The following is an 18,829-nucleotide window of genomic DNA, read 5'->3' as shown; positions in this document are numbered from 1 at the left end:
TGAGGGGTGCGGGTGGGCCGGGGTGAGGGGTGCGGGTGGGCCGGGGTGAGGGGTGCGGGTGGGCCGGGGTGAGGGGTGCGGGTGGGCAGGGGTGCGGGTGGGCCGGGGTGAGGGGTGCGGGTGGGCCGGGGTGAGGGGTGCGGGTGGGCCGGGGTGAGGGGTGCGGGTGGGCCGGGGTGAGGGGTGCGGGTGGGCCGGGGTGAGGGGTGCGGGTGGGCAGGGGTGCGGGTGGGGCCGGGGTGAGGGGTGCGGGTGGGGCCGGGGTGAGGGGTGCGGGTGGGCCGGGGTGAGGGGTGCGGGTGGGCCGGGGTGAGGGGTGCGGGTGGGCCGGGGTGAGGGGTGCGGGTGGGCCGGGGTGAGGGGTGCGGGTGGGCAGGGGTGCGGGTGGGCCGGGTGCGGGTGGGCCGGGGTGCGGTGCTCCCGTTGCCGCAGAGTTTGCCCCGTACCTACCGGGTCGTCGTGTCCCGGTGATCGGCCCGAGCTCAGCTCCTCGCCCGCGGGGCCCATCTCCGGGCTCCGGCTCTCATGTCTGTTGACCAGCGCGGTGATGTGTCTCAGCTCCGCGGTCAGACGTGCTACCTCCTTCCGCAGGGCCAGGTTCTCCCGCTCCAGGGCCTCGCTCTCCTGCGGACAACGGGAACAGAATTAGGCCATTCGGCCCATCATCTACTCCGCCATACATTCATAGAAACATACAGTGCCCTCCATAATGTTTGGGACAAAGGCCCATCATTTATTTATTTGCCTCTGTACTCCACAATTTGAGATTTGTGATAGAAAATAAATCACATGTGGTTAAAGTGCACATTTTCAGATTTTATTGAAGGGTATTTTTATACATTTTGGTTTCACCATGTAGAAATTATAGCTGTGTGTATACATAGTCCCCCATTTCAGGGCACCATAATGTTTGGGACACATGGCTTCACAGGTGTTTGTAATTGCTCAGGTGTGTTTAAATGCCTCCTTAATGCAGGTATAAGAGAACTCTCAGCACCTAGTCTTTCCTCCGATCTTTCTATCACCTTTGGAAACTTTTATTGCTGTTTATCAACATGAGGACCAAAGCTGTGCCAATGAAAGTCAAATAATCCATTATGAGACTGAGAAACAAGAATAAAACTGTTAGAGATATCAGCCAAACCTTAGGCTTACCAAAATCCAACTGTTTGGAACATCATTAAGAAGAAAGAGAGCACTGGTGAGCTTACTAATCACAAAGGGACTGGCAGGCCAAGGAAGACCCCCACAGCTGACGACAGAAGAATTCTCTCTATAATAAAGAAAAATCCCTAAACACCTGTCCGACAGATCAGAAACACTCTTCAGGAGTCAGGTGTGGATTTGTCAATAACCACTGTCCGCAGAAGGCTTCATGAACAGAAATACAGAGGCTACACTGCAAGACGCAAACCACTGGTTAGCCGCAAAAATAGGATGCCAGGTTACAGTTTGCCAAGAAGTACTTAAAAGAGCAACCACAGTTCTGGAAAAAGGTCTTGTGGACAGATGAGACAAAGATTAACTTATATCAGAGTGATGGCAAGAGCAAAGTATGGAGGAGAGAAGGAACTGCCCAAGATCCAAGGCATACCACCTCATCTGTGAGACACGGTGGTAGGAGTGTTATGGCCTGGGCATGTATGGCTGCTGAAGGTACTGGCTCACTTATCGTCATTGATGATACAACATAATGAATTCTGAAGTGTATAGACACATCCTATCTGCTCAAGTTTAAACAAATTCCTCAAAACACATTGGCCGGCAGTTCATTCTACAGCTGGACAATGATCCCAAACATACTGCTAAAGCAACAAAGGAGTTTTTCAAAGCTAAAACATGGTCAATTCTTAAGTGGCCAAGTCAATCACCCGATCTGAACCCAATTGAGCATGCCTTTTAAAAACATAGCACAAAAAGTAAGGAAATTTGTGTTTGGTAGATTATTTCTTTGTTGTAACAATGCTTCTTGGCAATAAATCTTATACCATTGGAAAGCCTGTTTATTTCCCTTTTAAATGGTGCCACATTTGTAAGGAACATGCATTTGTGGGATGAGCAGCAGAGCTGAGTATGTGGGTTGCGCCCATAAAAAATCTGCCAAATCTTCTCTGCCAATGCCAAACAGCTTATTCTGCCATTGACTTGTTCGGTGTTGTTTGGTGGATTGGATGATTGAAGTCTGAAGAAACAAGACATATTGGCAATTTAACAATTTATTCATTTAATAAACAGGAGCCTCAGTAGCGTGTGGAAGAACCATACACAGCCACAACAGCCTGGCACCTCCTCCTCATGCTGGTCACCAGCCTGGTCACACACTGTTGTGGGATGGCATCCCATTCTTCAACCAGCATTTGTCGCAAGTCAGCCAACGTGGTTGTGTTGGTCACTCTGGCACGAACAGCACGCCCAAGCTGATCCCACAAGTGTTCAATGGGGTTGAGGTCAGGACTGCTGGCAGGCCATTCCATCCTCTCCACTCCCAAATTCTGGAGGTAGTCTCTGAGAAACCCTGCTCTGTGGGGGCGAGCATTGTCATCTTGGAGGATAGAGTTCGGTCCCAGACTGTGGAGATATGGGATTGCCACTGGTTGCAGAATCTCATCTCGATATCTCTCTGCATTGAGATTGCCTCCAATGATGACAAGCCTCGTTTTTCCAGTGAGGGAGATGCCGCCCCACACCATCACACTGCCTCCACCAAAAGATGTTACTCTATCGGTGCAGCAATCAGCATAGCGTTCTCCGCGTCTTCTCCACACTTTGACCCTATGATCCAACTGCCGTAGGCAGAATCTGGACTCATTGCTGAACATAACGTTCCTCCACATGTTCAGGTGCCAGTGCACGTGTTGCCGACACCAGCGCAAACGGGCCTGACGGTGAAGGGCAGTCATGGCAGGCCTCCTGGCAGCCCTATGAGACCGGAGATCGGCTGCGTGCAGTCTGTTCCGAATTGTCTGGGCAGAGAGCCGTCGGCCATATCATCCTGCAAACCTTGACTGCAAATCTGTAGAAGACAGCCTACGGTTCCTAAGTGCTGACAGGGTGAGGAAACGGTCTTCTTCGGGTGTCGTCTTCTTGGGACGCCCACTTCGCGGCCTGTCTCTGACATCCCCCGTTATATGGAACTTGGCCTTCACTTTGGAGATGGTACTAGGGCTCACTCCAAATAATGCCGCAACTTGGTTTTAGACAATAGACAATAGGTGCAGGAGTAGGCCATTCAGCCCTTCGAGCCAGCACCGCCATTCAATGCGATCATGGCTGATCACTCTCAATCAGTACCCCGTTCCTGCCTTCTCCCCATACCCTCTCACTCCGCTATCCTTAAGAGCTCTATCCAGCTCTCTCTTGAAAGCATCCAACGAACTGGCCTCCACTGCCTTCTGAGGCAGAGAATTCCACACCTTCACCACCCTCTGACTGAAAAAGTTCTTCCTCATCTCCGTTCTAAATGGCCTACCCCTTATTCTTAAACTGTGGCCCCTTGTTCTGGACTCCCCAACATTGGGAACATGTTATCTGCCTCTAATGTGTCCAATCCCCTAATTATCTTATATGTTTCAATAAGATCCCCCCTCATCCTTCTAAATTCCAGTGAATACAAGCCCAATCGCTCCAGCCTTTCAACATACGACAGTCCCGCCATTCCGGGAATTAACCTAGTGAACCTATGCTGCACGCCCTCCATAGCAAGAATATCCTTCCTCAAATTTGGAGACCAAAACTGCACACAGTACTCCAGGTGCGGTCTCACCAGGGCCCGGTACAACTGTAGAAGGACCTCTTTGCTCCTATACTCAACTCCTCTTGTTACGAAGGCCAACATTCCATTGGCTTTCTTCACTGCCTGCTGTACCTGCATGCTTCCTTTCATTGACTGATGCACTAGGACACCCAGATCTCGTTGAACTCCCCCTCCTCCTAACTTGACACCATTCAGATAATAATCTACCTTTCTATTCTTACTTCCAAAGTGAATAACCTCACACTTATCTACATTAAACTGCATCTGCCATGTATCCGCCCACTCACACAACCTGTCCAAGTCACCCTGCAGCCTTATTGCATCTTCCTCACAATTCACACTACCCCCCAACTTAGTATCATCTGCAAATTTGCTAATGGTACTTTTAATCCCTTCGTCTAAGTCATTAATGTATATCGTAAATAGCTGGGGTCCCAGCACCGAACCTTGCGGTACCCCACTGGTCACTGCCTGCCATTCCGAAAGGGACCCATTTATCCCCACTCTTTGCTTTCTGTCTGTCAACCAATTTTCTATCCATGTCAGTACCCTACCCCCAATACCATGTGCCCTAATTTTGCCCACTAATCTCCTATGTGGGACCTTGTCGAAGGCTTTCTGAAAGTCGAGGTACACCACATCCACTGACTCTCCCTTGTCAATTTTCCTAGTTACATCCTCAAAAAATTCCAGTAGATTTGTCAAGCATGATTTCCCCTTCGTAAATCCATGCTGACTCGGAATGATCCCGTTACTGCTATCCAAATGCTCAGCAATTTCGTCTTTTATAATTGACTCCAGCATCTTCCCCACCACTGATGTCAGACTAACTGGTCTATAATTACCCGTTTTCTCTCTCCCTCCTTTCTTAAAAAGTGGGATAACATTTGCTATCCTCCAATCCACAGGAACTGATCCTGAATCTATAGAACATTGAAAAATGATCTCCAATGATCTTCCACTATTTCTAGAGCCACCTCCTTAAGTACCCTGGGATGCAGACCATCAGGCCCTGGGGATTTATCAGCCTTCAGTCCCATCAGTCTACCCAAAACCATTTCCTGCCTAATGTGGATTTCCTTCAGTTCCGCCATCACCCTAGGTTCTCCGGCCCCTAGAACATTTGGGAGATTGTGTGTATCTTCCTCAGTGAAGACAGATCCAAAGTAATGGTTTAACTCGTCTGCCATTTCTTTGTTCCCCATAATAAATTCCCCTGCTTCTGTCTTCAAGGGACCCACATTTGCCTTGACTATTTTTTTCCTCTTCACGTACCTAAAAAAACTTTTGCTATCCTCCTTTATATTATTGGCTAGTTTACCCTCGTACCTCATCTTTTCTCCCCGTATTGCCTTTTTAGTTAACTTTTGTTGCTCTTTAAAAGAGTCCCAATCCTCTGTCTTCCCACTCTTCTTTGCTATGTTATACTTCCTCTCCTTAATTTTTATGCTGTCCCTGACTTCCCTTGTCAGCCACGGGTGTCTCTTACTCCCCTTAGAGTCTTTCCACCTCTTTGGGATAAATTGATCCTGCAACCTCTGCATTATTCCCAGGAATACCTGCCATTGCTGTTCTACCATCTTCCCTGCTAGGGCCTCCTTCCAATCAATTTTGGCCAGCTCCTGCCTCATGCCTCTGTAATCCCCTTTGCTATACTGTAATACCGACACTTCCGATTTTCCCTTCTGCCTTTCCATTTGCAGAGTAAAACTTATCATGTTGTGATCACTGCCTCCTAATGGCTCTTTTACCCCTAGTCCCCTTATCAGATCAGGATCATTACACAACACTAAATCCAGAATTGCCTTCTCCCTGGTCGGCTCCAGTACAAGCTGTTCTAAGAATCCATCTCGAAGGCACTCTACAAACTCTCTTTCCTGGGGTCCATTTCCAACCTGATTTTCCCAGTCTACCTGCATGTTGAAATCTCCCATAACCACCGTAGCATTACATTTTTGACACGCCAATTTTATCTCTTGATTCAACTTGCACCCTATGTCGAGGCTACTGTTTGGGGGCCTATAGATAACTCCCATTAGGGTCTTTTTACCCTTACAATTTCTCATTTCTCATTTCTATCCATACTGATAGGTGTTTTGCGGAACACCAGCTTGAAGTTGCCCTATCGCACAGACCCTATCCAGATCAGTCAAACGTGGCATGCCGATTCTTGGAGCAGACACCTACTGACCACTGTAGCAGGCCCATGCTCACAGATGCTGCCAATCAGGTGCCAATCAGGCACCTGATTGTCAGCACCTGGGGGTACCAGAAGCTCAAAACAAGAGTCAATAGCAACAGCAGAATAAGCTGTTTGGCATTGGCAGAGAAGATTTGGCAAATTTTTCATGGGCGCAACCCATATACTCAGCTCTGCTGCTCATCCCACAAATGCATGTTCCTTAACACCATTTAAAAGGGAAATAAACAGGCTTTCCAACGGTATAAGATTTATTGCCAAGAAGCATTGTTACAACAAAGAAATAATCTACCAAACACAAATTTCCTTACTTTTTGTGCTATGTTTATATGCTGAAGAGAAAACTGAAGGGGACTAGCCCCCAAAACAAGCACAAGCTAAAGATGGCTGCAATACAGGCCTGGCAGAGCATCACCAGAGAAGACACCAAGCAACTGGTGATGTCCATGAATCACAGACTTCAAGCAGTCATTGCATGGAAAGGATCTACAACAAAATACTAAACATGACTACTCTCATTTACATAACAATGATGTGTCCCAAACATTATGGTGCCCTGAAATGGGGGGAACTATTACACTGGATCCATGTCTGATCCACCCTGCTGGATTCTTGACATCCTCCCTCATTGTCCAAAACTACGTTAATGTTTGTGGATTCCTGCAAAATACCGCGGCCCATCTACACCTTCACCCTGATTAATACATCACAAAGTGACATAGGACCCAGCACAATCCCAGTGGACATCACTGCTCACAGACCTCAGGCTAAGACAACGTGGCTTTACCACGACCCGCTGACCAGGGCACGTGGGCACCGAGCCATCACCCACCCCCGCACCCGGCCATCGCCCACCCCCGCACCCGGCCATCGCCCACCCCCGCACCCGGCCATCGCCCACCCCCGCACCCGGCCATCGCCCACCCCCGCACCCGGCCATCGCCCACCCCCGCACCCGGCCATCGCCCACCCCCGCACCCGGCCATCGCCCACACCCGCACCCGGCCATCGCCCACCCCCGCACCCGGCCATCGCCCACCCCCGCACCCGGCCATCACCCACCCCCGCACCCGGCCATCGCCCACCCCCGCACCCGGCCATCTCCCACCCCCGCACCCGGCCATCACCCACCCCCGCACCCGGCCATCGCCCACCCCCGCACCCGGCCATCACCCATCACCCACCCCCGCACCCGGCCATCACCCATCGCCCACCCCCGCACCCGGCCATCACCCATCGCCCACCCCCGCACCCGGCCATCACCCACCCCCGCCCGCACCCGGCCATCACCCACCCCCGCACCCGGCCATCGCCCACCCCCGCACCCGGCCATCGCCCACCCCCGCACCCGGCCATCGCCCACCCCCGCACCCGGCCATCGCCCACCCCCGCACCCGGCCATCGCCCACCCCCGCACCCGGCCATCGCCCACCCCCGCACCCGGCCATCGCCCACCCCCGCACCCGGCCATCGCCCACCCCCGCACCCGGCCATCGCCCACCCCCGCACCCGGCCATCGCCCACCCCCGCACCCGGCCATCGCCCACCCCCGCACCCGGCCATCGCCCCACCCCCGCACCCGGCCATCGCCCACCCCCGCACCCGGCCATCACCCATCACCCACCCCCGCACCCGGCCATCGCCCACCCCCGCACCCGGCCATCGCCCACCCCCGCACCCGGCCATCGCCCACCCCCGCACCCGGCCATCTCCCACCCCCGCACCCGGCCATCACCCACCCCCGCACCCGGCCATCGCCCACCCCCGCACCCGGCCATCACCCATCACCCACCCCCGCACCCGGCCATCACCCATCGCCCACCCCCCGCACCCGGCCATCACCCACCCCCGCCCGCACCCGGCCATCACCCACCCCCGCACCCGGCCATCGCCCACCCCCGCACCCGGCCATCGCCCACCCCCGCACCCGGCCATCGCCCACCCCCGCACCCGGCCATCGCCCACCCCCGCACCCGGCCATCGCCCACCCCCGCACCCGGCCATCGCCCACCCCCGCACCCGGCCATCGCCCACCCCCGCACCCGGCCATCGCCCACCCCCGCACCCGGCCATCTCCCACCCCCGCACCCGGCCATCACCCACCCCCGCACCCGGCCATCGCCCACCCCCGCACCCGGCCATCACCCATCACCCACCCCCGCACCCGGCCATCACCCATCGCCCACCCCCGCACCTGGCCATCACCCATCGCCCACCCCCGCACCCGGCCATCACCCACCCCCGCCCGCACCCGGCCATCACCCACCCCCGCACCCGGCCATCGCCCACCCCCGCACCCGGCCATCGCCCACCCCCGCACCCGGCCATCGCCCACCCCCGCACCCGGCCATCGCCCACCCCCGCACCCGGCCATCGCCCACCCCCGCACCCGGCCATCGCCCACCCCCGCACCCGGCCATCGCCCACCCCCGCACCCGGCCATCGCCCACCCCCGCACCCGGCCATCGCCCACCCCCCGCACCCGGCCATCCCCCACCCCCGCACCCGGCCATCGCCCACCCCCGCACCCGGCCATCGCCCACCCCCGCACCCGGCCATCGCCCACCCCCGCACCCGGCCATCACCCATCACCCACCCCCGCACCCGGCCATCGCCCACCCCCGCACCCGGCCATCGCCCACCCCCGCACCCGGCCATCGCCCACCCCCGCACCCGGCCATCGCCCACCCCCGCACCCGGCCATCGCCCACCCCCGCACCCGGCCATCGCCCACCCCCGCACCCGGCCATCGCCCACACCCGCACCCGGCCATCGCCCACCCCCGCACCCGGCCATCGCCCACCCCCGCACCCGGCCATCGCCCACCCCCGCACCCGGCCATCCCCACCCCCGCACCCGGCCATGACCCACCCCCGCACCCGGCCATCGCCCACCCCCGCACCCGGCCATCGCCCACCCCCGCACCCGGCCATCGCCCACCCCCGCACCCGGCCATCGCCCACCCCCGCACCCGGCCATCGCCCACCCCCGCACCCGGCCATCGCCCACCCCCGCACCCGGCCATCCCCCACCCCCGCACCCGGCCATCGCCCACCCCCGCACCCGGCCATCGCCCACCCCCGCACCCGGCCATCGCCCACCCCCGCACCCGGCCATCACCCATCACCCACCCCCGCACCCGGCCATCGCCCACCCCCGCACCCGGCCATCGCCCACCCCCGCACCCGGCCATCGCCCACCCCCGCACCCGGCCATGTCCCACCCCCGCACCCGGCCATCACCCACCCCCGCACCCGGCCATCACCCATCACCCACCCCCGCACCCGGCCATCACCCATCGCCCACCCCCGCACCCGGCCATCACCCATCGCCCACCCCCGCACCCGGCCATCACCCACCCCCGCCCGCACCCGGCCATCACCCACCCCCGCACCCGGCCATCCCCCACCCCCGCACCCGGCCATCGCCCACCCCCGCACCCGGCCATCGCCCACCCCCGCACCCGGCCATCGCCCACCCCCGCACCCGGCCATCACCCATCACCCACCCCCGCACCCGGCCATCACCCACCCCCGCACCCGGCCATCGCCCACCCCCGCACCCGGCCATCGCCCACCCCCGCACCCGGCCATCGCCCACCCCCGCACCCGGCCATCGCCCACCCCCGCACCCGGCCATCGCCCACCCCCGCACCCGGCCATCGCCCACACCCGCACCCGGCCATCGCCCACCCCCGCACCCGGCCATCGCCCACCCCCGCACCCGGCCATCGCCCACCCCCGCACCCGGCCATCCCCACCCCCGCACCCGGCCATGACCCACCCCCGCACCCGGCCATCGCCCACCCCCCGCACCCGGCCATCGCCCACCCCCGCACCCGGCCATCGCCCACCCCCGCACCCGGCCATCGCCCACCCCCGCACCCGGCCATCGCCCACCCCCGCACCCGGCCATCACCCATCACCCACCCCCGCACCCGGCCATCACCCACCCCCGCACCCGGCCATCGCCCACCCCCGCACCCGGCCATCACCCACCCCCGCACCCGGCCATCACCCACCCCCGCACCCGGCCATCGCCCACCCCCGCACCCGGCCTTCACCCATCACCCACCCCCGCACCCGGCCATCACCCATCGCCCACCCCCGCACCCGGCCATCACCCATCGCCCACCCCCGCACCCGGCCATCACCCACCCCCGCCCGCACCCGGCCATCACCCACCCCCGCACCCGGCCATCGCCCACCCCCGCACCCGGCCATCGCCCACCCCCGCACCCGGCCATCGCCCACCCCCGCACCCGGCCATCGCCCACCCCCGCACCCGGCCATCGCCCACCCCCGCACCCGGCCATCGCCCACCCCCGCACCCGGCCATCGCCCACCCCCGCACCCGGCCATCGCCCACCCCCGCACCCGGCCATCGCCCACCCCCGCACCCGGCCATCGCCCACCCCCGCACCCGGCCATCCCCCACCCCCGCACCCGGCCATCGCCCACCCCCGCACCCGGCCATCGCCCACCCCCGCACCCGGCCATCGCCCACCCCCGCACCCGGCCATCACCCATCACCCACCCCCGCACCCGGCCATCGCCCACCCCCGCACCCGGCCATCGCCCACCCCCGCACCCGGCCATCGCCCACCCCCGCACCCGGCCATCGCCCACCCCCGCACCCGGCCATCGCCCACCCCCGCACCCGGCCATCGCCCACCCCCGCACCCGGCCATCGCCCACACCCGCACCCGGCCATCGCCCACCCCCGCACCCGGCCATCGCCCACCCCCGCACCCGACCATCGCCCACCCCCGCACCCGGCCATCGCCCACCCCCGCACCCGGCCATCGCCCACCCCCGCACCCGGCCATCGCCCACCCCCGCACCCGGCCATCGCCCACCCCCGCACCCGGCCATCGCCCACCCCCGCACCCGGCCATCGCCCACCCCCGCACCCGGCCATCGCCCACCCCCGCACCCGGCCATCCCCCACCCCCGCACCCGGCCATCGCCCACCCCCGCACCCGGCCATCGCCCACCCCCGCACCCGGCCATCGCCCACCCCCGCACCCGGCCATCACCCATCACCCACCCCCGCACCCGGCCATCGCCCACCCCCGCACCCGGCCATCGCCCACCCCCGCACCCGGCCATCGCCCACCCCCGCACCCGGCCATCGCCCACCCCCGCACCCGGCCATCGCCCACCCCCGCACCCGGCCATCGCCCACCCCCGCACCCGGCCATCGCCCACACCCGCACCCGGCCATCGCCCACCCCCGCACCCGGCCATCGCCCACCCCCGCACCCGGCCATCGCCCACCCCCGCACCCGGCCATCCCCACCCCCGCACCCGGCCATGACCCACCCCCGCACCCGGCCACCGCCCACCCCCGCACCCGGCCATCGCCCACCCCCGCACCCGGCCATCGCCCACCCCCGCACCCGGCCATCGCCCACCCCCGCACCCGGCCATCGCCCACCCCCGCACCCGGCCATCGCCCACCCCCGCACCCGGCCATCACCCATCACCCACCCCCGCACCCGGCCATCGCCCACCCCCGCACCCGGCCATCGCCCACCCCCGCACCCGGCCATCGCCCACCCCCGCACCCGGCCATCTCCCACCCCCGCACCCGGCCATCACCCACCCCCGCACCCGGCCATCGCCCACCCCCGCACCCGGCCATCACCCATCGCCCACCCCCGCACCCGGCCATCACCCATCGCCCACCCCCGCACCCGGCCATCACCCATCGCCCACCCCCGCACCCGGCCATCACCCACCCCCGCCCGCACCCGGCCATCACCCACCCCCGCACCCGGCCATCGCCCACCCCCGCACCCGGCCATCGCCCACCCCCGCACCCGGCCATCGCCCACCCCCGCACCCGGCCATCGCCCACCCCCGCACCCGGCCATCGCCCACCCCCGCACCCGGCCATCGCCCACCCCCGCACCCGGCCATCGCCCACCCCCGCACCCGGCCATCGCCCACCCCCGCACCCGGCCATCGCCCACCCCCGCACCCGGCCATCGCCCACACCCGCACCCGGCCATCGCCCACGCCCGCACCCGGCCATCACCCATCACCCACCCCCGCACCCGGCCATCACCCACCCCCGCACCCGGCCATCGCCCACCCCCGCACCCGGCCATCTCCCACCCCCGCACCCGGCCATCACCCACCCCCGCACCCGGCCATCGCCCACCACCGCACCCGGCCATCACCCATCACCCACCCCCGCACCCGGCCATCACCCATCGCCCACCCCCGCACCCGGCCATCACCCATCGCCCACCCCCGCACCCGGCCATCACCCATCGCCCACCCCCGCACCCGGCCATCACCCACCCCCGCCCGCACCCGGCCATCACCCACCCCCGCACCCGGCCATCGCCCACCCCCGCACCCGGCCATCGCCCACCCCCGCACCCGGCCATCGCCCACCCCCGCACCCGGCCATCGCCCACCCCCGCACCCGGCCATCGCCCACCCCCGCACCCGGCCATCGCCCACCCCCGCACCCGGCCATCGCCCACCCCCGCACCCGGCCATCGCCCACCCCCGCACCCGGCCATCGCCCACCCCCGCACCCGGCCATCCCCCACCCCCGCACCCGGCCATCGCCCACCCCCGCAACCGGCCATCGCCCACCCCCGCACCCGGCCATCGCCCACCCCCGCACCCGGCCATCACCCATCACCCACCCCCGCACCCGGCCATCGCCCACCCCCGCACCCGGCCATCGCCCACCCCCGCACCCGGCCATCGCCCACCCCCGCACCCGGCCATCGCCCACCCCCGCACCCGGCCATCGCCCACCCCCGCACCCGGCCATCGCCCACCCCCGCACCCGGCCATCGCCCACCCCCGCACCCGGCCATCGCCCACACCCGCACCCGGCCATCGCCCACCCCCGCACCCGGCCATCGCCCACCCCCGCACCCGGCCATCGCCCACCCCCGCACCCGGCCATCCCCACCCCCGCACCCGGCCATGACCCACCCCCGCACCCGGCCATCGCCCACCCCCGCACCCGGCCATCGCCCACCCCCGCACCCGGCCATCACCCATCACCCACCCCCGCACCCGGCCATCACCCACCCCCGCACCCGGCCATCGCCCACCCCCGCACCCGGCCATCACCCACCCCCGCACCCGGCCATCACCCACCCCCGCACCCGGCCATCGCCCACCCCCGCACCCGGCCATCACCCATCACCCACCCCCGCACCCGGCCATCACCCATCGCCCACCCCCGCACCCGGCCATCACCCACCCCCGCCCGCACCCGGCCATCACCCACCCCCGCACCCAGTCATCACCCACCCCCGCACCCGGCCATCGCCATCGCCCACCCCCGCACCCGGCCATCGCCCACCCCCGCACAGCGCAGAGCAGGGACCGGCCCTGTCACCCACGCTTCTCCCCAACGTGATGCTGGATTAAACTAACCTCAGCCTGCACGTGATCCATATCCGCCCATTCACAGCATATCTGCATGTCTAGTTAAAGGTCTTAAAGGCCATAATCGTATCAGCCTCCATTACCCCCTGGCAGGGTGCTCCAGGCACCCACTACCTCCTGTGTAATAAGCACCCCAACACCTCTCCTTTAACCGTTGCCCTCCCCTCTGGTCTGCGACATCTGTGAGCTGGGAAAAGGTTCCGACTGTCTACCCGCTCTGCGCCTCTCATGATTTCATATTCGTCTCCCGGGACTCCCTTCAGCTTCCGACATTCTACAGAAACAGTCTGTTTATCCAACCTGTACCTGTAGGGAATGCCCTCCAATGCAGGCATTGATCTGGCAATCCCACTGCACTCTCTGTAAAGTCTCCACACCCTCCTGTAACGGCGTGGCCGGAACACACACAATACTCCAACACTTTTCCAGCGCGCGTAAATCCCCAACAATCTCTTTAGTTTCTCTCCCATCGACACACGGTCACCGGCTGATAGTTCCCGGCCTCGTGTATCTATGCACAGTCCATGGCTCAATTGTAATCAAGCGTTGTCTTTTCACTGTGTAAGAGGGAACTACAGATGGACAAAATGCTGGGCAGACACAGAGTGCTGGAGTAACTCAGTGCGTCAGGCAGCATCTGTGGAGAACATGGATAGGTGACGTTTCACAGAGTGCTGGAGTAACTCAGTGGGTCAGGCAGCATCTGTGGAGAACATGGATAGGTGACGTTTCCATGACTGATGTCAGGGCAGCAGTCCGAAGAATGGTCTCGACCCGAAACGTCACCCATTCCTTCTTTCCTGAGATGCTGCCTGACCCGCTGAGTTACTCCAGCACTCTGTCTATCTTCGATCTAAACTAGCATCTGCGGTTATTTTCTTAGACGCTGGGAGTCAGGGGAGAGGGAAACACAGAGCTATGGAAGGGTAAGGTGTGAAAACGAGAAATCAAAGGGGACAAAGTTTAAGGAAGATGTATCATTGTTCGTTAGGGAAAGGTACAGACAACAGAACACAGTTTGTTGGACAGTCAGGCCGGTTGGTACCGACTGGATCGCAGGCAATAGACGCTTTTCACTGTACCTCGGTACACGTGACAATAAACTCAGCTAAACTACACTGATCCCACTTCCTGCATTAAGCCCATTTACGTCGACGCTTCACTCGTTGAAGTCCATGTCCAGAAGCCGCTTGAACGCTTGTCTCAGAGTCGCGAGGGACGGCAGCGGCTGGGATCAGGAGCAAGCAGGAGTGTGCCGGGGGTGAGGGTCAGGCATTCTCTGACACCTTGGCCCCCCAGCGAGCAGCATCTTTCCCCCCAGCTGGAGCAGCCCCTTCCACGGATCAATGCCCAGCCTCCGTCCACATTCTGCCAGGTCCATTCTCACAACCTTCTCCAAACTGACCACTTGCCCCTGCGGCCAAGTCGCTCCTTGTTTCTACTTTCACCCTGGAGTTGTCAGTCCAAGTCCACCAGCATCGGCCCTGTCACTGTGACCACTGTCTCCAGAGGCAGCCTCTGACACGGTGTCCACTTCCCCACAGCCAACCCTTCCCCTGAGGGAGGCCGTGCAAAGGGGTCCCGGCCCCACCAGGCCCCTCCCCTGCTTTGCCCAGGTCTCTGCTGGAACTGGTGGACGTTGCTTCCTTGGGCTCCACGACTTCAATGTCCCCGCCAACTCACCGCTGGCGTGAGCGCCCAGCAACCCCTCGACACGCAGATTGTCAACACGATGCCCTCACCTTGCCCCTGCCCCACAGAAGCTGCCCGACAACTCACCCCCGCCCCCCCCCCTAGCTCTTTGGCTACAAATGGACCCTCGCCCACACTGCCCCTGAGCCACATCCCAGCCCCGTCTCCCTGCCCCGGGGGGGGGGGGGCAGTCCCAGGCTACTCACCTGGTGGTCAGTCCAGACCCTAACCTGGGGGGTCAGTGGTCAGTCCCCTGGTGTGGGGGGTCAGGGGATCAGTGGTCAGTCCCCTGGTGTGGGGGGTCAGGGGGTCAGTGGTCAGTCCCCTGGTGTGGGGGGTCAGTGGTCAGTCCCCTGGTGTGGGGGTCAGTCCCCTGGTGTGGGGGTCAGGGGGTCAGTCCCCTGGTGTGGGGGTCAGGGGGTCAGTACCCTGGTGTGTGGGGGTCAGGGGGTCAGTGGTCAGTCCCCTGGTGTGTGGGGGTCAGGGGGTCAGTCCCCTGGTGTGGGGGTCAGTCCCCTGGTGTGGGGGTCAGGGGGTCAGTACCCTGGTGTGGGGGTCAGGGGGTCAGTGGTCAGTCCCCTGGTGTGGGGGTCAGGGGGTCAGTGGTCAGTCCCCTGGTGTGGGGGGGTTAGGGGTCAGTGGTCAGTCCCCTGGTGTGTGGGGGTCAGTGGTCAGTCCCCTGGTGTGTGGGGGTCAGGGGGTCAGTGGTCAGTCCCCTGGTGTGGGGGGGGGGTCAGGGGTCAGTGGTCAGTCCCCTGGTGTGTGGGGGTCAGTGGTCAGTCCCCTGGTGTGTGGGGGTCAGGGGGTCAGTGCCCTGGTGTGGGGGGGGGGTCAGGGGTCAGTGGTCAGTCCCCTGGTGTGTGGGGGTCAGTGGTCAGTCCCAGGCCACTCACCTGGTGCAGTGTGTCCACTCTCTGGGTCTGTCTGTGCCGGCTCCTCTGCGCCGCCAGCCGGTTCCGCTCCTTTCGCATGATTTTCTTCGACCGCTCACAGTTTCCCTGCGAGGGGCGGGCAGAGTTAGATGGGCAGAGCGGCGGGACGGGTGCACACACAGCTCGGGAGACGGAGGGAACAATAACTACAGATGCTGGTTTAAATCGAAGATAGATCCAGAGTGCTGGAGTAACTCAGCGGGTCGGGCAGCGTCTCTGGAGAGAAGGAATGGCTGAGGTCTCGGGTCGAGATCCTTCTTCAGACAGATGTCAGGGTTAAAGAGGGAACCGCCCGGGTTGGCCCCAACACACGCAACCCCTCACACTCTCTACATTAAACCACCTGCCGTTCCTCAGCCCGCGGCCCCGCTCTCTCACCATCCGGCTGTAATGCCAGATGAATGTCCTCGCTCTGCACCCACCCTAGTGGCCCAACGCCCACCCCCAGCACCCACCCCCACCACCCACCCTAGTGGCCCAGCGCCCACCCCCACCACCCACCCTCAGCACCCACCCCCACCACCCACCCTAGTGGCCCAGCGCCCACCCCCACCACCCACCCTCAGCACCCACCCCCACCACCCACCCTCAGCACCCACCCCCAGCACCCACCCCCACCCTAGTGGTCCACCACCCAACCCTCATCACCCACCCCCATCACCCACCCTAGTGGTCCACCACCCACCCCCATCACCCACCCCAGTGGTCCACCACCCACCCCCATCACCCACCCTAGTGGTCCACCACCCACCCCCACCACCCACCCCACCACCCACCCTAGTGGCCCACCCCCATCACCCACCACCCACCCTAGTGGCCCAGCGCCCACCCCCAGCACCCACCCTAGTGGCCCAGCGCCCATCCACACGCCCCTCCACTGCCACCCTCTGGTCCTGCCTCCATGCCCTGGCAAACCCGCGCTGGATCAACTGCACTGGACCCTTCCAGATCAGCCTGGTTCCAAGACCTTAACACCAGCGCCATCCTTCACCAGGGACAATGTACGAAGTTCACCCCGAGCCAATTAACCTACAAACCTGCACGTCTGTGGAGTGTGGGAGGAAACCGGAGATCCCGGAGAAAACCCACGCAGGTCACGGGGAGAACGTACAAACTCCGTACAGACAGTACCCGTAGTGGGGATGGAACCCGGGTCTCCGGCGCTGCATTCGCTGTAAAGCAGCAACTCTACCGCTGCGCCACCGTGACCGCCTGGCAAACCTCAGCCCGCGGATCACCGGGCAGCGCGGGTAGTGTGGAGGACAGCTGGGTCTGTACCGGGTTGTATAAGAAAATAACTGCAGATGCTGTACCGGGTTGTCCCGGGTCGCTACCTGTGTGCCTCGGGTCCGCACCGGATTGGCCCGGCTGTGGGTCGGGTTGTCCCGGGTGTGGGTCGGGTTGGCCCGGGTGTGGGTCGGGTTGTCCCGGGTGTGGGCCGGGTTGCCCCGGGTCTTGGTCGGGTTGGCCCGGGTGTGGGTCGGGTTGTCCCAGGTGTGGGTCGGGTTGCCCCGGGTCTTGGTCGTGTTGGCCCGGGTGTGGGTCGGGTTGTCCCGGATGTGGGTCGGGTTGTCCCGGGTGTGGGCCGGGTTGGCCCGGGTCTGGGTCGGGTTGCCCCGGGTCTTGGTCGGGTTGGCCCGGGTGTGGGTCGGGTTGTCCCGGGTGTGGGCCGGGTTGCCCCGAGTCTTGGTCGGGTTGGCCCGGGTGTGGGTCGGGTTGTCCCGGGTGTGGGTCGGGTTGCCCCGGGTCTTGGTCGGGTTGGCCCGGGTGTGGGTCGGGTTGTCCCGGATGTGGGTCGGGTTGTCCCGGGTGTGGGCCGGGTTGGCCCGGGTCTGGGTCGGGCTGCCCCGGGTCTTGGTCGGGTTGGCCCGGGTGTGGGTCGGGTTGCCCAGTGTCTGGGTTTGTTGACCCGGGTTTTGTACCAGGTTGCCCCGGGGCGCTACCTGTGTGTCCGCTGCTGGCCGGTGTCCGCTGTAACCGGGGTCGCTGCTGTCCGAGTCGTGGGCCATCGCTGCCGGAGCCGCCCTGCCCTCTCCCCGCCAGTCCTCATCTCACGGCCAGAGAGGCGACCGGCGCTTCTGGTAAAGCCTGGCCCGGCCCGGAACAGCCCGGCCCGGCGGGAATCCACGTGGTTGCGGCGGAAACCGTGTCAGCCGCGTCTGGGAACAGAACGGTAAAGCCCGGCGTAAACCCCGGCGCGGGGGCGGGGGAGACAGCGCTGGAGATCCGGGAAAGGCCCGGCCCCGAGACCAGACCCTGCACCGGCTCACACCCCACACACTCACACCCCCCACACACACACTCACACACACACCCCCCACACTCACACACCCCCACACTCAAACCCCACCCCCCCCCCACACACACTCACACCCCACACACTCACACACCCCCACACACCCCACACTCACACACAACCCCCCCCCCACACACTCACACACACCCCACACACACTCCCCCCACACACACACCACAAACAACCCCCCCCCCCCACACACACACACACCCCCCACACACACACTCACCTCACACACACTCTCTCTCACACTCACCCCACACACACTCCACACACACACCCCACACACTCATACACGCACTGTCCGCGGGGTCAGACACGGGGTGAAGTTCCCGACACCCGGTCCCTCGCTCCGATATTCAACACTTTGCAGCGCAGCTGTTATTTTGAAACTTCACTCTGGGCGGAGCCGGCGCTTGGTTCAGGCCGCAGCTCTGGCGCTCTCTCCCAGGGTGGGTGGGGGGGTCAATGTTGGTGGGGTGGGGTCTGTGTGGGTGGGGGGGTCAGTGTGGGTGGGGGGGTCAGTGT

General features: G+C 63.7%; 1 protein-coding gene across 1 annotated transcript; it reads right to left on the bottom strand.

Moving 5' to 3' along the window:
• Positions 1–450: 450 nt before the first annotated feature.
• batf (basic leucine zipper transcription factor, ATF-like) lies at positions 451–18,069 on the bottom strand (the record flags this gene model as incomplete). Its single annotated transcript, XM_078395661.1, has 3 exons — positions 17,949–18,069; positions 15,967–16,071; positions 451–624 (listed from the first exon to the last, which is right to left on the bottom strand). Coding segments are annotated over exons 1-3 (345 nt in total), but the record flags the coding sequence as incomplete, so codon positions are not given.
• Positions 18,070–18,829: the final 760 nt, after the last annotated feature.

Source organism: Rhinoraja longicauda, unplaced genomic scaffold, assembly GCF_053455715.1.
Source record: "Rhinoraja longicauda isolate Sanriku21f unplaced genomic scaffold, sRhiLon1.1 Scf001190, whole genome shotgun sequence".
Lineage (NCBI taxonomy): Eukaryota > Metazoa > Chordata > Chondrichthyes > Rajiformes > Arhynchobatidae > Rhinoraja > Rhinoraja longicauda.
This window is presented reverse-complemented; position numbering and strand designations above follow the sequence as displayed.